Source organism: Rhinoraja longicauda, chromosome 24 (assembly GCF_053455715.1).
Source record: "Rhinoraja longicauda isolate Sanriku21f chromosome 24, sRhiLon1.1, whole genome shotgun sequence".
Taxonomy (NCBI): Eukaryota; Metazoa; Chordata; class Chondrichthyes; order Rajiformes; family Arhynchobatidae; genus Rhinoraja; species Rhinoraja longicauda.
The window spans coordinates 9,399,906-9,425,009 of record NC_135976.1 but is presented as its reverse complement, the minus strand read 5'-3'; the positions used below and the strand labels follow the sequence as shown (position 1 = coordinate 9,425,009).

Below are 25,104 nucleotides of genomic sequence, written 5' to 3'. Positions count from 1 at the left end.
AGAGGAACACAGTGGGCTCCTCCTTATTGAATGGCAGATCAGTGAGAGATTGGCTCATTCCTGCTTTGACTTCTTACATTTTAATATTCTTAATCGTAGCAACCACAAACTGTAAAAATTAATACAAATGGAAATGTTTTTCACATACTATTCAGTGAGAAGAATGAATTCTTGGGAAAAGTCAGAGCTTGAAATTAAATGCATCATATTTAAATGTGAAAAACATTCATGACTATACAGGCTATAACAACAGCAAAAATGAGATAACTGGGTTTGATTTTAAGGCCATTACAGAGATGGGTTTGTATGACAACCAACACTGGGATGTTTTGAAATGATTCAATGGAAAAATAACTGGGGAAAGCTCTGATAACAAAGAGGACATTCTGGAGAAAATATTACAACTCGCAATCTAGGAAATGGAGAATTACCATGATAAATATAGTGATAAAAGGCAGGACATATTGGTTGGAAATGTTTACAGCGCAACAAAAACATTGTTGAATCATTATTAATCATAAATAAATGAAGCATAAGTAAGGTAGATCAATGGCTGTGGGAGACTTCATTTTAATAACAAATTAGATAAATAAATTAACAAAATTAAGGAGCATGTATTAATTTGAGTGGTTTCTGGAACAATTATGCCCAGAGTAATCGATCATATGTGGTCCAATGAGTAATTGACTCACCTCACTAAGGGACCCTCCTGAGATGAGAAATCATAACATGATATAATTTTGGATTGACTTTGCAATTATATTGTTTAGTGTAAAACTAACATCTTAGACTTCAATAAAGCCAATTATGTTTTTTAAATTGTAATCAATACACTATGAAACCAGATTGAAAATACGACTTTAAATACAAAATAAATCTGGCAAGATCATAAATTTAAGAACTTAGATCCTTTCCGAAGTTGAACCAAATGGCCTTCTTCTTCAAGAGTGTTTGAAATTAAAGGAAATGAATGTTGAAGGGGACAGTGCATAAATGTTTTGATGGTATTTTTGGATAATAAATCATTAAGGAAACATCGAGTCAAACTGCTTTGTGTTACCCTAGTCTGATGGATACAGGTCAAATTTAGGATTTATGGTATTAGTATGGATATGGGCTTACTAAAGTACGAGGTGTTTAAATTCTTTGCTGCATTATCTTCCAAAGCTAATACAGAAAAATTGAGATTAATGCCCCAAAACAATACTTGAATTAAACTCCACCTTGTCAATTTGGTTGTGGACATCAGGTTTTCATTTGGCTACATAGTGTGGCAACTCCATCCCAAGCCAGATTGGTAGTATTGATAAGCTCCCTGCCACTAATCCACTTTGGTGACCATACTGCAGTGGTGATTGAGAGCTGGACAGGTTTTTTTAAACATTTAATAAAAACCGAGTTAAAAAGCGTATCTCGGTATATTTTCTAATAGCAACTTGGTAACATTGATCAATACATTTAAACAACTCCGACCGTGCATATTTAATCATATTAACTGCAAGTAATTCTGATTTAAAATATTTAAAATAACTTTTAAAGCATGTTCAAGGTTATCTTTTGGATTGTACGGCAGGGGCTGTATTGTATTAAAGTGAAAACTTTTAGAATGTACCTCGTGCTTTTCTGACCAGAAAATCAAGTTTAATAGTCGCAGCCAAGAGTAATTACTGGAAATTCTGATTAACTCACCTTATGGGCAGAGCCATTTCTGTAGTTTGAGCCTGTTAGTAATTGGGCATTTTAAAAACTAACATTTAAGGCCATAGAAACTATTTTCTCATATGTAATTTACAATGATTGTTACAGATTTTAAGCACATCAATTTCAGCCAAACACTACTAAAAAACAGTAGAATCTCAAACAGTAATTCACCCATGTAAATTAGTTGCTTATCAAAATATACAAATATGATGTGTTGAAAATGACTATCAAAAACCTCAAAATGTGTTGCAATAAAGAGTCAATATTAAATGGAATTTAAATGCAATTTGGAGCTTTGACAAAGCAATCCTTCATAACAGGAAAAAATACTGTGCAGGAAGGAACTGCAGATGCTGGTTTAAACCAAAGATAAACACAAAAAGCTGGATTAACTCAGTGGGTCAGCCAGCATCTCTGGAGAAAAGGAATAGGTGACGTTTCAGGTCGAGACCCTTCTTTAGACTGAACAGTCGAGACCCTTCTTCAGACTGAAGAAGGGTCTCGACCCAAAATGTCACCTATTCCTGTTCCCGTAGGAGAGCATACTTCTGCATTGACCAAATTACTAACAAGATCAACTGCAAACAACAAGACCCTTAACCTCCATCCTAACAAAGAATAGACAATGCTCACTCAAATGGTTACATTTTCAGGTTTCATCAGAGACTAACATCATCAACATCATTATCCACTAGTCAGCATCAACATAAAAAAACACAAATTTGCCAAATTTTAAAATGGTACCTCCAAGTATATCTGAAACAAATAAATCATAGTGATCTAATCAAATATGCTGTCCAAAATGATGAGGAACAGAGCAGATTGAAGAAAAAAAAAACAATTTTAAGAAAGTGGTGATAAGACAAGGGGAAAAAGGGTAGTGAACACTGGCCTAAAAAGGTAGATAATCCTGCATTGTTTATTTCAATACTACATGATTGAAAGGGTATTGAATAGGAATGAAACCGGGAGATCAGGTAGGTTTAGACGGATTGAGCAGAGGTGTTCAGCAAAACGATTGCCGAGCTCCAAACACTCCAAAGACATACAGGTTTGCAGGATATTTGGCCTTGGTAAAATTGTCAATTGTCCCCAACGTGTAGGATAATCCTAGCGATCGCTGGTCGGCGCAGACTTGGAGGGCTGATGGGACTGTTTCCGCACTGCATCTCTAAAGTCTAAAGATGGTACATCAAGTGAACACCACTTTTATTGATGGGTCTTCAACTGAATTATAAGCATAGTGCAAAAAATGTTACAAGATAAAACTGTGTGATAATCCCAAGATCGAAACAACGTTACGTATTTAAAGTAGCACGTTTAACAAAAATGTATCGGCTTAGATGAATGAGGTAATGTCCAAAAGACTATGTTGTAACAATCCTTCTAGCAAAGAGATCTTAATCCAATTTTAAAAGATGTTTCATTCCATGTTAGTTCCAAAAAGTCAATATATTTTCCTTGCTCCCACAGCAACAGAGTTCATTAACAAATCATCCGTGACCTTATAAATGGCAGAGCTGGCTCAAATTGCCAAAATGGTCCATTCCTGTTCCTAATTTGTATGTTCACATTCCATTGGAAAATCAGCGCCATGTATCTTCAGGTTTGTGAAACTGTGCCAGACCTGAAGGAACTTCATTAAAAAAAAAAGCAATTGAAAAAAAGCACTAGGTCAGGGAAGGGAAGAGGTAAAATGGCTTAAAAAGGATTTAAAACTAATCGTAGAAACAAGGAACTGCAGATGCTGGTTTACCAAATAAAAACACAAAATGACTCTGAGCATCAGGCAACATCTCTAGAGAACATGGATAGGTGATGTTTTGGGTCAGGACCCTTCTTCAGACTGAAGATAGACACAAAATGCTGGAGTAACTCAGCGAAACAGGCAGCATCTCTGGAGAGAAGGAATGGGTGACATTTTGGGTCAAGACCCTTCTTTAGACTAATTCAGGAGAGGAGATAGATAAGGAAGTGTCATGTGTGAAACCAGGACAAACGTACTGGAAATGAAAATGTAGAATAGATCATTGTTAGCTGGGTGAAGGTAACAACAAAGCAAACATAAATAAAATGTACGGAGACAGTCAGACTGGTCGGGGAACTGGGAAGGGGAAGGGATAGGGGGGAAAGCAAGGGTTACTTGAAGTTAGATAAGTCAATGTTCACACCGCTGGGGTGTAGGCTACCCAAGTGAAATACGTGGTGCTGTTCCTCCAATTTGCACTGGGCCTCACTCTGACAACGGAGGAGGCCTAGGACAGAAAGGTCAGTGTGGGAATGGGAGGGGGAGTTAAAGTGTTCAGCAACCGGGAGATCAGGTAGGTTTAGACGGATTGAGCAGAGGTGTTCAGCAAAATGATTGCCGAGCACTCCCACACTCCAAAGACATACAGGTTTGCAGGATATTTGGCCTTGGTAAAATTGTCAATTGTCCCCAACGTGTAGAATAATCCTAGCGATCGCTGGTCGGCGCAGACTTGTAGGGCTGATGGGACTGTTTCCGCACTGCATCTCTAAAGTCTAAAGATGGTACATCAAGTGAACACCACTTTTATTCATGGGTCTTCAACTGAATTATAAGCATAGTGCAAAAAATGTTACAAGATAAAACTGTATGATAATCCCAAGATCGAAACAACATTACGTATTTAAGGTAGCACGTTTAACAAAAATGTATTGGCTTAGATGAATGGGGTAATGTCCAAAAGACTATGTTGTAACAATCCTTCTAGCAAAGAGATCTTAATCCAATTTTAAAAGATATTGCATTGCATGTTAGTTCCAAAAAGTCAATATATTTTCCTTGCTCCCACAGCAACAGAGTTCACTAACAAATCATCCGTGACCTTATAAATGGCAGAGCTGGCTCAAATTGCCAAAATGGTCCATTCCTGTTCCTAATTTGTATGTTCACATTCCATTGGAAAACCAGCACCATGTATTTTCAGGTTTGTGAAACTGTGCCAGATCTGAAGGAACTTCACAAAAAAAAAGCAATTGAAAAAAAGCACTAGGTCAGGGAAGGGAAGAGGTAAAATGGCTTAAAAAGGATTTAAAACTAATCGTAGAAACAAGGAACTGCAGATGCTGGTTTACCAAATAAAAACACAAAATGACTCTGAGCATCAGGCAACATCTCTAGAGAACATGGATAGGTGATGTTTTGGGTCAGGACCCTTCTTCAGACTGAAGATAGACACAAAATGCTGGAGTAACTCAGCGAAACAGGCAGCATCTCTGGAGAGAAGGAATGGGCGACGTTTTGGGTCAAGACCCTTCTTTAGACTAATTCAGGAAAGGAGATAGATAAGGAAGTGTCATGTGTGAAACCAGGACAAACGTACTGGAAATGAAAATGTAGAATAGATCATTGTTAGCTGGGAGAAGGTAACAACAAAGCAAACATAAATAAAATGTACGGAGACAGTCAGACTGGTCGGGGAACTGGGAAGGGGAAGGGATAGGGGGGAAAGCAAGGGTTACTTGAAGTTAGAGAAGTCAATGTTCACACCGCTGGGGTGTAGGCTACCCAAGTGAAATACGAGGTGCTGTTCCTCCAATTTGCACTGGGCCTCACTCTGACAACGGAGGAGGCCTAGGACAGAAAGGTCAGTGTGGGAATGGGAGGGGGAGTTAAAGTGTTCAGCAACCGGGAGATCAGGTAGGTTTAGACGGATTCAGCAGAGGTGTTCAGCAAAACGATTGCCGAGCCAGCGCTTGGTCTCGCCGATATATAGGAGTCCACACCTGGAACAGCTGATACAGTAGATGTGGTTGGAGGAGGTGCAAGTGAACCTCTGCCTCACCTGAAAAGACTGTTGGGGTCCTTGGACAGAGTCGAGGGAGGAGGTACAGGGACAGATGTTGTATCCTGTGGTTGCAGGGGATGAGAGTGGTATAGGTGGGAGAGTTGTGGAAGGAACGGTCTCTGCGGAATGCGGAAAGGGGTATAGATGGGAAGATGTGGCTAGTGGTGGGATCCCGTTGGAAGTGGCGAAAACGTTGGAGGATTATGTGTTGTATGCGATGGCTGGTGGGGTGGAAGTTGAGGACTAGGGGGACTTTGTCTCTGTTGCGACTGTGGGGAGACTGATTGAAAGACTTCAGATTGCGTCTTTCCTTGAAAAATGAATTAACTCATTACTGAGGAATAAGACCATGAGTGATTAATTTGGCAAATGAAAAAATAGTAAACATTTTTTGGTTTCTTTTTAATTAAAAAAGATGGTTCACCATTTGAGAGACTTCAAAAATTGATGCAACACAGGATTTGGAACTTCTTAACAGGGGAAACAGAATCATCTTTGCTTGATGGTTCCCCTGAGAAAATGTTCCTTGCTAAAAAGCTTTTAGGAATTTTTCATGGTGGCATCAATATTGGGTCAGGTGGGGTTCAGCATTCAACAATACCCCCAATGGTAGATTGTGAGAAAAATAATGTCTATGGGATTGAAGAGGAAGTAAAAAAAATGGTTCTAAAGATATCCCAAGTAGCAGACTTGAAAGTGGCGTCATCGAGAGTTTTAATTATTGCATGCAATGGGTTCAGCAGGGTCCATTACCAGAATCTTTGCTGTTTGTGAATCTTATCAATGATTTTAGACTGAATGTAGGAAATATGATTAAAGCTACTCCAGTTAAAATCCATGCCAATGACTTGACCGATCTGATGTGATAAGAGTTGATAATATGGACAAAATTAAACAACGTGTAAGGCGGGCAGAAAAGAAATGGGATTAATTCTGGAGAAGTGTAATGTTATGGAATTGGAAAGGACAAGCAAAATAAGAGAGTTAGAAGATAAATGGTTGGATATTGATAAGAGCGCAAGGATCTTGGTATTTCTTGCCTGTAGATCCCTAAATATAACATGATAGAAAGATAATGTGGTTAAGAAAGCATTTAATGTACCTGCCTCCAAGCTAGAGTGCCAATGACATTTCTATTCACTATGTGAAAGGATGTGATTGCAGTAAAGGTGATGCAAAGGGTATAGATGAAGATGTTGTCACAGAGGGGGGATGTCAGCTATGAGGCGAGACTGGCTAGATTATGTTTGTTTACTTTGGAATAAAGTTGGCTGGAATGTAAATTAAATTTAAAAAAAAATTAAACAATGAGAAGTAGATATGGGGACAACAACAGGGTCAATTCCTCTTAGTGGAGAGTCAGGAAGTAGAGAAATAGGTTGAATGAAGAGAATTGCAGAACAACTTATTCTGAGAATGCAAAAGTCTGGAAATTACCATGTGAAAGGATGTAAAAGCAAAAGCCTACACTACATTTAAGCCTGTGAATGATCATCTAAAATGACTAGAGGTGGAAAGAGGTTAAACAATTATTATTTTGCTGGTATGAACCATATCATCTATGATTAGAATTCGCCATGCATGTCACTTCCCCTTAGTGCCTCGGTCATGACATCTATATACTAAAACTCTCGTTTGTTTGTTTGTTTGTTTGTTCCTGAACTACAGCCAAAATGGTACATGATAGCGTGACAATTTTAGGCCCACCTTACTCACCGTCGTCCCTTTGGTCTAATGGAAGTTTCATTGAAATCGGTGTTATATTTTAAAAGTTATTCACATTTTAAAGTTTAAATCTATCTCCTGGGGAGGGAGGGGAGAGGGAGGAAGGAGGATAAGGGGGGCCTTTAAATGGAATCTTGGAGGTGTGTTAAAACCCGTACTTAAAGGACCCAACAGCCGTTTACAAAACAAATAGAACAAAAGGTTTAGCAGGACTTCACCAACCATGCAGATTGGATGTGGACAATCCTACTGCTGAATCCTCATTTTACACCTGACAAAATGGCATGGACATCCTCATTTTACACTTGACAAAATGGCATGGACATCTTCCACACCTTGCCTCTTCAAAATGAGGAATATTGATAAATATATTAGACAGCAAAAACATATTTTGGGCATATTAAAATTCATTTCAGGTATGCAAAAGGCCATTTAGCTCAAGAAAACTCACACCTGAAAGTCACACAGGTCCAGAATAATATACAACAACATTTCAAATGTCTTAAATATCAATCATCTCAGCTGATGGATTATTTCAAATTTGCATCATCTTTTCAATAAGTTCAAATATCCATTTGAAATCTATTTTATAATTTAAATTGATTTGCTGCTCCGACTAGCCTCACTTTCCAGTAGCTTCACAGTATCCACAACCACCCAGCACTTAGTCAGAGTCACACAGCACGTAAGGGGCAGCACAGTGGCACAGCGGTAGAGTTGCTGCTTTCCAGCGCCAGAGATCCAGGTTAGATCCTGACTACAGGTGCTGTCTATGCAGAGTTTGTACATTCTCACCGCGTTTTCTCCGGTTTCCTCCCACACTCCAAAGACGTACAGGGTTGTAATCTAATTGGTTTTGGTAAAACTGTCCCTAGTGTGTGGGAAAGTGTTAGTGTACGGGGATCTATCTTTGGTTTAAACCAGCACCTGCAGTTCCTTCCTACACAGTTTATGGGGATCGCTGGTCGACACAGATCTGGTGGGCCAAAGGGCCTGTTTGTGCAATGTATCTCTAAAGTCTAAAAGTCTAAAGTAAACAGGCCCTTTGGCCCAACTTGCCCATGTCGAACAAGATACTCCATCCATTTGCCCGCATTTGTCATATATCCCCCTGAGCCTTACCTAACTATGTACCTGTCCAAATGCCTTTTAAATGTTCTAATAGTTCCTGTCTCAACTACATCCTCTGGCAGCTCTTTCCAAATACCTACCACCCTCTGTGTGTAAAGGCTGCTGCTCAGATTTTTATTAAATCTTTCCTCTCTCACCTTAAACCAATGTCCTCTGGTTCTTGATTCCCCTTCTCCGAGTAAAAGACTCTGTGCATTTACCCAATCTATACCCCGGATGATTTTATATATGACTTGTTGACCATGCAAATTCTGAACATGAACCAAGTCGCTATATTCTAAGGTAAAATGTATTGGTGCCAAAATACAACAGGAGACCCAAATATTAAAGAAATGCTTCTTGTTCTGTCTTTTAGCCACATACTGCTTCGTACAAAGTCTGCCTCAGTTACTTGCCTCAAGGTTCAAATATTCTGTACAATTAACTCCATTCAAGGAGTAACAAGGATACATTTATTGGGAACAGCTGAACGGACTGGCGCTATGGAAGAGAGAGAGCTGAAGGGTGAACCTTTGAGAGTTAAAGGGTTTGATAGAACGTATCGAGAAAGCTTTTCTGCTTGTGGGAGACCAAAACTAGGAATTATAGCAGAGAAATCAGTAGAAACTTGACTCATTGAGTTATGAATGCAGAAAGTACTAGTTCAAGGAATGGTCAGGGGGAAAAATGTAAATGTATGCAAAGCCAATCCAGTCAGTTAAACTCAAGATAGAAATATTACCAAAGAACGTACTTAAAAGGAGATTCAATGATGCATTTAGTCATCCCTGCACAAAGAACTTGATTTTCTTGATTAAAAAGCTTCAACCATTTTACTATCAGAAACCAACTTACACCATTCAATATTTCTTCTAACAACCTACACATGTGAAAAGTGAAAAGGAAATTCCAATCTTGAATGAGGTAGGTGAAGATCACTTTGGAAGACAAGTAGGTACTCGTTTCAGGGCCACAACATTCTCAATCTAGAGATTCCAGCACTGAGACTCTGCAAATGCACATCTCCGCAAGCACATTGTGGAAGATCTGCTCCAACAGGTCGAAACACTGACGAAAAATTCTTTGACATGTGGAATGTCATTTTAAAGCACCAGCACGTGGCAGAATAACTACTTTTGCACGTCATCACTGCAAAGTGTTGCACCATGTGAGACTCTAGACTTCAAGTGTCTGGAATGCGCCGCACACAATTGGAGAGCTAAAAAACCTTCACAGGAGGAAGGAAAATATATAGCTTGTGCACATCACAATAAAACGTTTAGCTTTTCTATCGATCTTCCTGGATTAGATTCTTGTCTAACTGCATATTTTAAAAGAAGACCCGGATAAGACTATATTCAGATGACTCAAAAATCAAAACAAATCCTGTAGTTATAAGTATCACACATTGGTTTGGCCTGAACTTGTCCAAGTGGGATGGAACTGGTCAAGTTTCATGGACGAGCAAACCCAGAAATCTTAATAGTTTATCGAGGCTAAACAAATGCCACTAATTAGATGATAAGTGCAAGCATTACAATTAATATTACACAAGATGTGATATGATACTGTTATGTAAAATACAGCTCATTGTACACTCATATGACATTGGTACCTTGCACACTTCTAACCCTTGTAACAAAATTCCCGTTCTGTCAGTTCGATGTTCTTCAAACTTTGACCCTGAATGGAACCCACTCCAATGATCAAAGGAACCCTGGCTCCTAAGGAATCACTTCTTTCTGCATTTGGTTGGTCAGCCATGATCACATTGAATGGCAGTGCTGGCTCGAAGGGCCGAATGGCCTACTCCTGCACCTATTGTCTATTGTCCAATTCCCCGTCGAAATTGAAGAGGTTTACTTTGAACCTTCCTTATTTGGAATAGAAACATAGAAAATAGGTGCATGAATAGGCCATTCAGCCCTTCGCGCCAGCAACATTCAATATGATCATGGCTGTTCATCCAAAATCAGTATCCTATTCCTGCTTTCCCCCCCATATCCCTTGATTCCGTTAGCCTAAAGAGCTATATCTAACTCTCTTGAAAAAAAAATTCACAGCTGTGACAATTGATTGTTGGAAATCCACCACAGCCCCAACTTTCATTGTGCAGTTGGCCTGCCACAAGTCCATGAAGCTTTCAATGAGGAAATTATCGACATCCGACCATCATTACAACAAAAATGCTTTCCTGGGGAAAATTTAGCTTATCGGCATCTGACGAGTTGGTGAATGGGTTTTACTCCAATGACAGCATTGACGATAACCACTTTGAAAGTGTGTTTGGGACAGAACCAGTCACTCGTTGAATCACACAATCAAAGAGTTGCAGTGCACAAAACAATGTCTTCAGTTCAACTAATCCATGCCAACCATCATGCACATCTAGGCTCATCACATTGGCCCTGGATTTTAACTTTCCCTATATTGACTGGTGTTGTTGTAGGGGCTTAGATGGCGTGGAATTGTAAGGCACATTCATGAGATGTGTTCTAAGTAGTACTAGACCAAGTGGACCCGTTGAGCCCAAACCTCTCCTGCATTGGTGCCACACCCTCTCCTCCTCCCCTCTCCTCCTCCCCCTCCCCTAACCCCCCTGCCCCCCTTCCCCCTTCCCCTCCCCACCATGCTATCCCCCTCAACCCCCCCTTAACCTCCCTCCACCCCCTCCCTCCTTAGGAGATAGATTTAAACTTTAAAATGTGAATAACTTTAAAAATATAACACCGATTTCAATGAAACTTCTTCCATTAGCACCATGGTGAGTAAGATGGACCTACAATTGTCATGCTATCGTGTACCGTTTTGGCTGTAGTTCAGGAATAAACAAACAAACAAACGAGAGCTTTAGTATCTAGATGTAGAGAGTCTTATGAGGGAAGAGGCTGTACTCAAACTTATCTTCGAAAATAATATGGGCAAGTGGTGCCAGTATCTGCATCAGAACCCTTTGGAAACAGGAACCATAACCTGGTAACTTTCAAGCTAGTCATGGAAAAGGCAAGGTTAGTCCTAGGGGTTCAGATCTTAAATTGAAGAGAGATGATTTCAACAAGATGGCAGGAACAAATCAAAATTGATTGGGAGCAGTTACCAGAGGGAAAAACCACATCAAATAAGTGGGAGGCATTTAAAGGCCAAATAGTAAGAGCTCAGAGGCAACACATCCCTGCAAGGAAACTTTGGTTAACAAAAGGAAAATAAGATGTAAGCATATGTTATGTACTGGCATTTTGAAATTAGAAGGGCAAAAAGTGAAGACAAAATGGCATGGGGAAGTAGGATTAGGGAGAATAATTAAGCAAGAAGGTCACGAGAGAAAGAGTAGGTCCATTCAGGGACCACAAGATAAATCTACGTGTGAAGCCATGGGATATGAACAGAATCCTAAATTTATACTTCCCATTGGCATTCACCAGAGTTAGGGAATGGACATGCTAATACTCTGGAACATGCCTGTCAGGAAGGAGAAAGTGTTAGAGACATTGGTACACATGAAGGTGGATAAATCTCTAGGGCCAGATGTGCTCTATCCGAGGATGATATGGGAAGCAAGCAAATAGGGGAATTAATGGAAACAATTCTGAGGATCATGATTTTTGTTCACTTGGAAAGGTAGGAATTAATCACGAGTAGTCAACTGTTTTATACAAAGCAAATTCTGTCATACAAGTCCGATTGAAGTATTTTGAAGAGGTAACTAAGAAAATTGATGAAGGCAGGGCAATCAGCGTGGTATACATTATCTTTAAGTGAGACTTTGATAAGGTATCAGATTGTTGATTGGACCAGAAGGTTGGGGCACCCAGTATCCAAGGTGAATTGGCAAACTGGTTTCAAAGTTGGCTGGATGATCGGAGGCAGAGATTAGTGGCAAAGGGCTGTTTTACGGACTGGAAATTCATAACCATGTTGAACAGCAGGGATCAGTTCCGGGACCTTTATTGTTTGATATATAAATAAATGACGGATGAGAATATGGGTGGATTGATTAGAAAGTTTGCTGATGTCAACAAATGGTGGAATGGTAGATAACAAAGGGGGGTTGTGAAAGTTACAGGGGGCACACAGATAAGTTGGAATGTTAGCGGAGCAGTTGCGGATGGAATTTGATCTAGGCAAATGTAAGGTGATGCATTTTTAGATGTGAAATAGTAACAGGATATATTCAGTAAATGATAGGGTCCTCAGCAATGTTGATGTACAGAGGGATTTTGAGGTGCAAGTTCATAGTTCTCTGAAAATGACAAAACAGGTAAATGGGGTGGTGAAAAAAGGCATTTGGCCTGCATGCCTTCATAGGGCGAGACATTGAGATTAATAGTTGGGATGTCATGTTACAATTGTACAAATCATTGGTCCAGGCCACACTTACTGTATTGTGTTCAGTTCCGGTCACCACACTGCAGGAAGGATATGGCAGCATTAGAAAGAGTGCAGAAGAGATCCACTAAAATGTTGCCTGGAATAAGGGGCTGCAGTTATCAGGAGAGATTGGATATACTGGGTCTATTCTTGCAAGATAAGGGGAGATTGAAGGATGACCTTCCAGTAGTTTAGAAAATGTGTGGCATAGATAGGGTAGATAGTCTGTCTTTTTTTCCCCAAGGGTAGAGCCTAAAATTGTAAAGGGCATAAGTTTAAAGTGATATGGAAGAAATCTAAATGAGATCAGAGAGGCAGGTTTATCCGTAGTTATATGAAACGCTTTGCCAGAGGTGGTAGTAGAGGCAGGTACAATTTCAACATTTAAAAAGACATTTGGACAAGTAATTGGATAGGAAAAGAGTAGAGCGATAGGGGCCCAATGTGTAAAGATGACCATTTTTGTTGATAGACACATCATAGGGAAGTTAGAGAAGCATGTATTTGTATTAACACGTGTTTCAATATTTCCAATCACCTGATGGATGTCAGAAAAGTCCATTATGGAGTATCTCAGCTCCTCGCAGCATATTGCAATACGAATGTTGGTCGACTTCTCGTCCATGAGCTCAGAAGGACTGTTTTGGCTATAAATCATCTGACACTTCACCAAATGCCTATCCTTCTCAACTTAACCTTATCAGCTGCCCCAACCTGCGATCAAAAATTTCAAGATATGATTTTGACCATTTTGTCAACCTCACCTGACTTCTCTGTCAGTCACACGTGATGACTGCTTTCCCTGTGTAATGCTGCTCTGTAGCAGTGCTGTTTAAAGGGACCGCCTGCAGCAATCATACCACAGCACTGCGAATCTAGCCACCCACATATCCCACTACCTTCCAAAATCTTACCCACTACCCCAACCCTTCACTCCAACATCCCACTCCAGTCCACCAAAAGCCACAAGGCACCAATGGCCAAGCACCTTCCCCCTTCTCCACACCATCTCCAAGATTTCATCCTCAAGATAACTACTCCCTCCAAGGCTGTGATCTCTCCCACTCAAATACTACCACAGCCAGCCCCATAAACACCTTTAATCTCTCTTCATCCATGAACAAGCTACTTGATTTTGCAGCAGTAAATCCACATACAAAACAATTGTTGGTATGTTGTGCAAAGATTCTTTAGCAAGTCACATCATCCTTTGGATGTTCTGCAATGTATAGTTTCCAGTACCAGTCATCACTTCAATGCATTAGCCTAGCATTGACTTTTGATAAATTATTTAAGATGAGCTTTTGAGAGGTCACCATCTTGTCAACTGATGGCTAAGTATCTTGAGAATATTTAAAGGCAAATCATTAGCCATGACTGCACATTTCCTCTATCTCCTTGGCTCTGTGCATATTAGCCAAAAAAGCAGCCAAAAATAAAATCTAATAAAGAAGTTATTTTCTATTAGCAGTAACATTTTGAGTTACATATAACCCCAAAATTATTTGCAGATAATATAAAAAGATTAACTAGCCTTAATAACATTGGGGATATTTACTGAGATCCCAGGGATCACCATGAATATCTAGACTTCTCTTGTTAGTGTTATCACATCATGCAAAAAACTGTGGACCACGTGGCCAAACATTGGCCAGGAAGGTCTCCTCCTGCATTGCACTCCATTTCAATCCTGACCTCAGGTGGAGTTTGCATGTTCTCCTTGTGCCCGCTTGGGTTTCCCTGGGGTGCTCCAGTTTCCTCCCACATCACAAAGCCGAGCGGGTTTGTAGGTTAACTGTTCTGTGTAAATTGTCCCCAGTGTGTGGGGAATGGATGCGAAAATTGGATAACATCGAACTAGTGTGAAGGGGTAATCAATGGACAACGTTGACCCGATGCGCTGAAGGACCTGAATTCATGCTGTATCTTTAAACTAAACTAAACTTGCATCCAAGCCCAGCAGTACAATAACTTGATTCCCCATTCCCCTGGATTGAGGGCATGAAAAACAAAATCTAAACGTTAAGACTAAACAGAGATAAAGAAACATTTAGTTAAACAAGGATTACCTTATCAAGGATGTATTTATTGAGATAAGGCATATAGCCCTGGCTGGAGACAGGTCCATCATCGTCATCTCTGAAATGCTCTTCAAGTGCCACTGGGTCATGTGGGATATGTAACACTGTACACAGATTATGAGACAAGACCTGAAAGACAATAACACGCACAAAGTTACTACGTTTCTTTCATATCTGCCACTAAACTCAACCAGGACCCTTCTTTGCAAAGGATCGTTAATACAAATGCAACAAGCAGTGTGTGGAAGGAATAGGGCCCTTCAAAATGGCATCAGCTCTGATTCAATTACCAACAAACCTGCTAGTCTTCTGTGGTAGAAGTCAGTATATATGCACTGCTCTCTAATTCACAGTGTCACTATTCACTGAGCGATAACATTGCACATCAGCTTCAGGCAATCATATCATATCATATCATATATATACAGCCGGAAACAGGCCTTTTCGGCCCTCCAAGTCCGTGCCGCCCAGCGATCCCCGCACATTAACACTATCCTACACCCACTAGGGACAATTTTTACATTTACCCAGCCAATTAACCTACATACCTGTACGTCTTTGGAGGTCAATCAAGGCTAGCTCTCAGCACAATATTTAGATTAAAACAAAAATACACCATGCATTGAGTGCCAGACACATGGAATTACCTTCAGTTAGAGCATAGGCAGAGGACCATCCTGTCAATTAGATGTTAAAAATCTCTCGGCACCAAACCATGAAGACTTATTCCAGTAACAACATTACTGAAGCAGATTTTGCAACCAGTTTTGTTCATTAATGTTTATGTACAAACGAACTGCTGCATCCTTGAACACTGACAGCATGAAGTGTTTATTATAAGCTGTAAGGGTGCTTTGCACAATCCTGAGGTTGGAGTAGGTGTTTATGTAAATGAAAGCCTGTTCTTCCAGAATCCAGAGCAAGGGAAGCCAAATTGAATGAAAGAAAGATGACAAGAAGCGAATATGAAACAGGAAGATTAGGTGCAGAAAGAGAGGTTCTGTGGCTAGTGGTGCATTCACCGGATTATAATAAAGGCGGGTCATTCAGGAGTACAACAGAAAGTCAAGGAATCATCGGGGCATAAGCAACACTGAAGGTTGGTATCGTAGAAAGAAGTAGGCATCTTGGATTGATTGCCAGCAGAATTCAGTGGAAGTAAAGTGACTTCATTTCTATAATGTGCAGTCAATGTTCAAAGCCAATTCTACATCCATGTGACAAGTTTAAATCTATTCCATTTCATCATCGGGAAGGTATGCAGTTTATGCAGGGTTTCAATTGCTTGCTGAAGATTCCATTAGATAGAGACGAGGTGCCACAGGAGTGACAAATATCTCACTTCCCTGGCCATGCGGCTGTGAGATCATGACTCAAGATCAATTAACGTACAAGGTATCCAGCTTTACTGCATCATAACACCAGCGATCTTGCTTTCACGATTTCATTCAAAGCCACGCTCCAGAGAGGCAATTTTGTTCAGCAATAATTTGATGCTGTGACCAACAGTAAAGATTTTGCAACTGGATCATACAGTTTGAAGGCAAATAAAATGGTACTAGACAAAGTGGACCCGTTGGGCCCAAACCTCTCCTGCATTGGTGCAGCACCCTGTCCTCCCCCCCACCCTCCCCATCTCCTCAACCCCCCCTCCCCTCTCCCCCATTCCCCCTCCCTCCTCCTCCCCTTCTTTTAAACTTTTAAAATGTGAATAACTTAAAAAATATAACACCGATTTCAATAAAACTACTTGCATTATCACTAAAGTGACAACGGTAAGGTGGGCCTAAAATTGTCGCGCTATCGTGTACCGATTTGCCTGAGGATCAGTCACAAACAAGATCACAAACGAGAGTTTTAGTATATAAACATAGCTCAAAAAGTAAGGAAATTTGTGTCTGGAAAGCCTGTTTATTTCCCTTTTAAATGGTGCCACATTTGTAAGGAATATGCATTTGTGGGATGAGCAGCAGAGCTGAGTATGTGGGTTGCGCCCATGAAAAATCTGCCAAATCTTCTCTGCCAGTGCCAAACAGCTTATTCTGCCATTGACTTGTTCGGTGTTGTTTGGTGGATTGGATGATTGAAGTCTGAAGAAACAAGACATATTGGCAATTTAACAATTTATTCATTTAATAAACAGGAGCCTCAGTAGCGTGTGGAAGAACCATACACAGCCACAACAGCCTGGCACCTCCTCCTCATGCTGGTCACCGGCCTGGTCACACACTGCTGTGGGATGGCATCCCATTCTTCAACCAGCATTTGTTGCAAGTCAGCCAACGTGGTTGTGTTGGTCACTCTGGCACGAACAATGGGGTTGAGGTAAGGACTGCTAGCAGGCCATTCCATCCTCTCCACTCCCAAATTCTGGAGGTAGTCTCTGAGAAACCCTGCTCTGTGGGGGCGAGCATTGTCATCTTGGAGGATAGAGTTCAGTCCCAGACTGTGGAGATATGGGATTGCCACTGGTTGCAGAATCTCATCTCGATATCTCTCTGCATTGAGATTGCCTCCAATGATGACAAGCCTCGTTTTTCCAGTGAGGGAGATGCCGCCCCACACCATCACACTGCCTCCACCAAAAGATGTTACTCTATCGGTGCAGCAATCAGCATAGCGTTCTCCGCGTCTTCTCCACACTTTGACCCTATGATCCAACTGCCGTAGGCAGAATCTGGACATCGCTGAACATAACGTTCCTCCACATGTTCAGGTTCCAGTGCACGTGTTGCCGACACCAGCGCAAACGGGCCTGACGGTGAAGGGCAGTCATGGCAGGCCTCCTGGCAGCCCTATGAGACCGGTGATCGGCTGCGTGCAGTCTGTTCTGAATTGTCTGGGCAGAGAGCCGTCGGCCATATCATCCTGCAAACCTTGACTGCAAATCTGTAGAAGACAGCCTACGGTTCCTAAGTGCTGACAGGGTGAGGAAACGGTCTTCTTCGGGTGTCGTCTTCTTGGGACGCCCACTTCGCGGCCTGTCTCTGACATCCCCCGTTATATGGAACTTGGCCTACACTTTGGAGATGGTACTAGGGCTCACTCCAAATAATGCCGCAACTTGGTTTTGCGGAACACCAGCTTGAAGTTGCCCTATTGCACGGGCCCTATCCAGATCAGTCAAACGTGGCATGCCGATTCTTGGAGCAGACACCTACTGACCACTGTAGCAGGGCCCATCACAGATGCTGCCAATCAGGTGCCTGATTGTCAGCACCTGGGGGTACCAGAAGCTCAAAACAAGAGTCAATAGCAACAGCAGAATAAGCTGTTTGGCATTGGCAGAGAAGATTTGGCAAAATTTTCATGGGCGCAACCCATATACTCAGCTCTGCTGCTCATCCCACAAATGCATGTTCCTTACAAATGTGGCACCATTTAAAAGGGAAATAAACAGGCTTTCCAACGGTATAAGATTTATTGCCAAGAAGCATTGTTACAACAAAGAAATAATCTACCAAACACAAATTTCCTTACTTTTTGTGCTATGTTTTAGATTACAGGAGTGCAAATGCAGTATTACTGAATTTCATTTTACTAATAGGAATTTAAAGTTTTGAACCCCATCCCTCACATTATTATGTATGATATGCAAGTATCTCTCTCTTACATGTCTATCGCCAAAATAGCAACATGATGAATGACCTGGTTCTGATAATGTTGATTGAAAAATAAAAGAATTCCATTCTGTTCAGTAAATCATGCTCGAACTCCTGATAAGGAAAACTAGAAGGCAATCAATTCATAAGTTATAGGAGCAGAATTAGGCCATTCAGTCCATCAAGTCTACTCCACCATTCAATAATGGCTGATCTATCTTTCCCTTTGAACTCCATTCTCCTGCCTTCTCCCCATAAACTCTGACACCCGTACTAATCAAGAATCTGTGAATGTGCCTTAAAAATACCCAATGACTTGGCCTCCACAGCCACTTGTGGTAATAAATTCCACAGATTCACCACTCTCTGACTAAAGAAATTCCTCCTCATCTCCTACGTTGTTAGAGAGAAATGGGCTACACTCATCCCTTTGTTACCATGTGCCCGAGGTCCTAATGTGATATGAGTGGGAGGATGGGGCCAACAGACACAGTCCAGTAGAAGGACAACTGTCAGCTGAGTTACAGGAAGTCACCAACAGAGTTGGTGCTATAGAAACATAGAAAATAGGTGAAGGAGGAGGCCATTTGGCCCTTCGAGCCAGCACCGCCTTTCATTGCCTATGCCTCAAGTTGGAAGAAATTAAAGGATTTGTGGGCAAAATTCAAGCAAGTTGGATTGCAATTTACAGAAGCCAATTAACCTATAACCCACACATCTTTGGGATGCGGGGGGGTCAGAGCACCCGGAGCAAACCCACGTGGTCAACGGGAGAATGTGCACCCTTCACACGGGGAGCACCCAAGGTCAGGATCGAACCAAAATCTCTGCCACTGTGAGGCAGCAGCTCTACCAGCTGCGCCACTGTGCTCCCCACAGTGGTTACATCCACACCCCTCCACCATGTGCACACCTTTCTCCCATGACCCCCGCCACCCACACCGTTCCTCCATGACCCCTACCGCCCTGTTTCTTTCTCCTCCTCCTTCCACTCATCTCCCAACTATCTCTCCTCATAGACTACCATTTCCCTTTTATCCCCCCTTTTTCATCCCCCCAATCCCCTTCCACCCATATCCCTCCCTCCATTTTTTTACATTTCACTCCTCCTCTTCCTTCCTTATCTGACACCATTTTGTCGCCATTTCACCTCTAACCTTTGTTACTATCTCCACCTACCTTCCAACCACCCCTCTTCATGCAACCACCTATCACTTGCGAGTTTTTGCCCCTCCCCTGGGAAAGACACAAAATGCCGGAGTAATTCAGTGGGTCAGGCAGCATCCCTGTAGTACATGGACAGCTGATGTTTAGGGTTGGAACCTTTCTTCAGACTCTGCAGTTCCTTGTTTGCCCCTCCCCTACCTTCGTTAACCAGCTTTCTCCCCTCTACTCCATCAGTCTGGCAAAAGGTCCTGACCTGAAACACCATCTGTTCATTACCCTCCAGAGATGCTGGCCAGCCCATTGAGTTCCTCCAGCACTTTGTTTTTTTTGCTCAAGATTCCAGCATCTACAGTCTCCTGTATCACCATAGCAATATATCGAACTTTGAAAACATTTCCTCTCATATTCTAAGTAAACCAGATTCAAAAATAATTCGCCAACTCTTTCAAAGATCGAATTTTATTCAGGCAAATGTTTCAACATTTAAGATATTAAGTCAACTTGCAAATAGAATGTTTATTTGAACATATTAAATTGTACAGATCTAGACACAGAAATACTGCGCTACCATTTTTTTCATCGTGTGCATTTCATCAGATCTTACAGGAAATTCATGATAAGATCTCTGGGTCACGTAGGAACAAACAGCAAGTCTATGCTAAAATGTGCACAGGTTATGCAGGTCCACAATCTGTATACATTGCTCATTAAACTTCCTCCCAGATACTTCCAACAAGAAAGTGTTGATCACTTTTACAATTGTATTTCTAAAGCACATAGAAAATTATTAAAAATGGGCAGATGATCCATTTCATAATCAACAACGCTGGTTTCCTGCCTTGCACTTCCTCTACTACGTATTAACTGCCGTTAATTGGACGACGACAAAGCTGTCAGTTTCCATAACTTCTTGAATTTCTTCAGAGTTTTTGTATCAGCTTTAACTTGCAAAATGTCACCTGGAACAATTTGGAAAACATCAGTGTTCACATCCCCTCTAGGTTACGTAAACACGTCACAAAATAAACCCACCATCAGAGCAGCACAGAGCCAACTTTGAAATGCACCAAACACAAAATTATGCATTTAAAAAGTCTATTAGCATTATGGCCCAAGCTGATTTGATAGGCAGGTTGGTGGAGCAAGTAAGAAAGGCTAAAGATGAAAAGGAGACAAAAGAGTGTCAGATACGGGACACGTGTTGTCTCCTTTTCACCTCTAGCCCGTGTCACTTACTCCACCCATCAGCCATTCAAAGCTTTGTGGAAACATCTTTTGACTGCCAGAATAAATGAAGAATCAAAAATTGTCCATGCAGAATTATCAAAGGCCCCGGCCAAAGGTAGCTTTCAACTCACAGCCCTTGTGCTATTGTTGAGAAAAAATGTCGCATTGCTAATGGGTGGCTTCGGTTTAAACACACACAATGTACATATCCAAGTTAATTCAAAGGATGACTGAGCCATAGAGTCATACATCACAAAAACAGGCCTCGAGACCCACTGTGTCCATGCTGTCATTTGTATTAATCCTTTGTATTATTATTTGTATTAATCCTTTGTATTAATTTGTATTAATCACTTGACCTATAATTTTCCATACCTTGGAGAAGAATGAACCCAGCCTATCCAAACTTCATATAACTAAGGCACTCCTTCCAAGCAATTTACTGATGAACTTCCTCTGCACCCTCCATATGTTTCCTATGGTGAATAGAACTGCACATGGTACCTCAGCTGTTCCCTGCTGAAGTTGTACCATAACTTACCCACTCTTACACATCTCAGTTGATTATCCATGTGATTATTCATTGGCACTGCCATATTCTCAGATCCTTAGAATTATACACCAAGGACCCCCTGTACCCCTCAACTTCCCTCCTTGAAGTTGTCTGAAGTGGAGATTATTTGACCGCTAACAAAATGAACAGTTACAAACACAAAACATTCATAGTTCACAAGAAATTGTCTCTCTTTCACCAGCATTAATTGAAATTGCTCACGCTTCATCTACACCAAGGATGACAGATCCTTGCTTGCTCTGGATTGTACCATAATTCAAATTACGTAAAATATTATTTCCAAAAATCTAAGCACTTGATAGAAATGGAGCCATCAAGTGCCTGGTGGTTCTTTGAAAAGGGAGTCTTCTTCAGTACTACAATTCTGGATTTTGTTTGCAAAACCCTCAATCTCCCCCTTCTCCTCATCTACCTGTCTAATGTTCCTTTTTAAATTATGTTTTGCCTCAGCTTCCACCACCTTTGCAGATAAGGCTTTCCAGATCCTGTGAAAACATTTCCCAAAAACCTCCTTCCAGATCCTTTGCTCCACCTGTTGTTTGCTAAAGCCACAACAGTTTATTTCTGTTAGTTTTCCTTTAACATTTTGCCACAAATCTCCCGTAAAGGCACACTAAGCTGGTAATGAAAACTAATAGAATGTGTATACTTGGAACTGCTGACCTTAGTATAGAACATATTCTGGAGGTAGGAGGACTGGCAATGGAATTTATGTCACAAGGGCTTATTGTAAGCAGGTTTAACACACTGCCAGGCATTGCATATTTCTTTGTTCATAACTAATTCTGTTCAAGTGGGCTTGACTATAAAACAAGTGCAGAAGGGAACCTCGTATCCAACAATAAGGGAACTGGAGAGTCTGTGATCCCATGTTTACATAGAGCCGTAAACATCTACACTAATACTGTGAATTGCTGTCCAATCAAAACATAGCCAGTCCTTGCCCTTCAGGCAGCTTTGTATTCGACCATGAATGACATTTCTCTGAGAATCTGAGAAGCTCTGGGGAATACACTTTGTAGAATGGTACTGCAGCTCACCAATGGAGTCCTGCCGAACAACTGATCATGTGTGCCAACATGGACAGGTGATGTTTTGGGTTGGGACCCTTCATATCCCGAGATGCTGCCTGATCCACTGAGTTACTCCAGCACTATTTCCATTTATGTAAACCAGCTTCCGCAGTTTCTTGTTTCTACATATGTGCCAAATTTGTTGGATAACCATTTTTTTTGGAACTGTGAGCTTGCAAGCGTGAAGATGTTGCTGGCCACATGCACAGGGGTAAATATATGATTAATTCTGGGGATTGCCCAGCATTCTTGCAGTTCCCTGGTCTTTACAACATGCCACAAAGGTCACTTTCCCTGAATTCCCTATTTTCATGACCTTTGGACACTGCAACCCATGTTTTTCCCACAAAAGTCCTGTGACTGTGTGTAATCTGAAGCCTTGTTTAAAGAAGGGAAAGCAGATGTTATTCAGCAGGAAACAGACTGCTGGAAGAACTGAGGGTCATGCAGCATCTGTGGATGGATGGTGTTTCAGCTTGGGACATTTCTGCAGACTGATATTATTATTCTTTTTTTGTTTGGGCAACACCCACTTCAGAATCACACCCCAAATAAAATTGCCACAGGTTTGTAAATTTCACTTACATTCCAGTGACCATTCCACTTGCTTTCTTGAAATGAATTGCTCTGTAATGACATTTCTTCCCCTGTATTCCATCACGGACTGTATATTGTGGGATATTGCAGACAGGTCATTAAATGACAGCTTTTTGTCTTAGATTTGATCGGACACTTATTGAGGCTGTTTTCTTTATTTCGTGGTGAAGGGTCAAACTTATAGCTCATAAAAACCCTCTGAAAGCAGATCAGAATGTCCCTCTGAGGCTTTCATTTCATTCCCACACAATACCTGGGATTAATGCAGGGATAGCATGTAGGGGCATTTGACAATTTAGAAGGATGAGAGGAGATCTTATCGAAACGTATAAGATTATTAAGGGGTTGGACACGTTAGAGGCAGGAAACATGTTCCCAACGGGGTACTGATTGAGAATGATCAGCCATGATCACATTGAATGGCGGTGCTGGCTCGAAGGGCCGAATGGCCTCCTCCTGCACCTATTGTCTATTGACAATCAACTTAAACCTGGAGGGCCGAGGCCCTGTTTTCCAACTGAGCGAATGTGCTGGATCTTTCTATAACACATGCTGGTCCAGGGAATCCCTTGCAACAGGGATTTCCTCGACCCTTCAACTTCCTCTGCGCTGCCAACACGTCTTTCCAGGTAGTCCCTCGGCACTGCCCCCATTTGGGACCATGAAACCGTGGTGGCACGGTGGCTCAGCGGTAGAGTTGCTGCCTTACAGCAACTTACAACGCCAGAGACCCATGTTCGATCCTGACAACGGGAGCTGTCTGTAAGGAGTTTGTACATTCACCTCGTGACTGCATGGGTTTTGTCCAAGATCTTCGGTTTCCTCCCACATTCATAAGACGTACAGGTTTGTAGGGTAATTGGCTTGGTATAATTGTCCCTATGGTGTGTATGATAGTGTTAATGTGCGGGAATTGCTGGTCAGTGCGGATTCGGTGAGCCGAAGGGTCTGTTTCCACACTGTATCTCTAAACTAAACTAAACATTGATTACTGGGGATTGCTCTTCTCCTCTTCCGTATGTCAACTACAACAATCAAAAGTGGCAATTGGTGCTTCAGAGTACCAGTAGTTGACGCTTTGCTGCAAATTTTGCCAGTTCCGTGAAACTACCCAGGGTGGATGACGAGGATGTAAAGCAGCTCCCACCCCACTGGGGATTGCTAGTTAATGAAGTGGCAGGTCACCAATCTTTTAATAAATGAAAATGTTCTGTGAATCTTAAACAAAGTCAGAGCGCAGTTTAGGCAATCTTAACAGTTACTTTCGTCCTGCGGTACAACAGTTGAAGACAAGCCATTGATTTGGCATTCCAGGTAATCATCAGTGGATGCCTGATATCTCGTGCCGAGGTGACCATCCAACACTAATGTTCAGGGAGCAGTGAAATAGCTTTAGTATGAATGAAAAGATCTTTCTCTCTCGGTCAAGCTCTGATAGATAGTACAGTACATGCATGACCCCTTCATACAGTAATCTTTATATAATCACTAGACAAAGTGGACCCGTTGGGCCCAAACCTCTGCTGCATTGGTGCAGCACCCTGTCCTCCCCCCTCCCCTCTCTCCTCAACCCCCCCTCCCCTCTCCTCCCCAACTCCCCCTCCCCTCTCCTCCCTTCCCCCTCCCTCCTCCCCTCCCCCTCCCCTCCTTTTAAACTTTAAAATGTGAATAACTTTAAAAATATAACACCGATTTCAATAAAACTACTTGCATTATCACTAAAGTGACAATGGTGAGTAAGGTGGGCCTAAAATCGTTGCGCTATCGTGCACCGTTTTGGCTCAAGTTCAGTCACAAACAAGATAACAAGCGAGAGTTTTAGTATATAGATAGATTAAATGTTGTACACCAGACAAAACCACTAATACTATGGTGTTCAGTTATTCCTCCTTTCCTGAATTTTTGTTTATTTGGTATATAGTGGTCAAGAACTTAGTTTTCATAACTTCAGAGAAAACACAAGGCACTGCAGATGCAAAGGCTAAAGTCAGCATGGTTTTGTGAAAGGGAGACCTTGCCCGATGCACCTATTGAAATTCTTTGAGGAAGTAAATAACAGGATAGACA

The 25,104-nt window shown here is 41.5% G+C and overlaps 1 protein-coding gene across 2 annotated transcripts in view; it reads right to left on the bottom strand.

The window, feature by feature from the left end:
* LOC144605413 (differentially expressed in FDCP 6 homolog) overlaps positions 1 to 25,104 on the bottom strand; it is a 106,355-nt gene that overhangs the window by 59,746 nt on the left and 21,505 nt on the right. Inside the window, exons 1-2 of one of the 2 annotated variants that reach the window (XM_078420635.1) lie at positions 15,445 to 15,553; positions 14,786 to 14,926 (exon numbers count right to left, since the gene is read on the bottom strand). In XM_078420635.1, the coding sequence (XP_078276761.1) occupies positions 14,786 to 14,818 (33 nt within the window). In that variant the 5' untranslated portion in view covers positions 14,819 to 14,926; positions 15,445 to 15,553. Of the gene's footprint in view, positions 1 to 14,785; positions 14,927 to 15,444; positions 15,554 to 25,104 lie in introns of those variants that run through there. The other variant, XM_078420634.1, reaches the window with a different exon arrangement.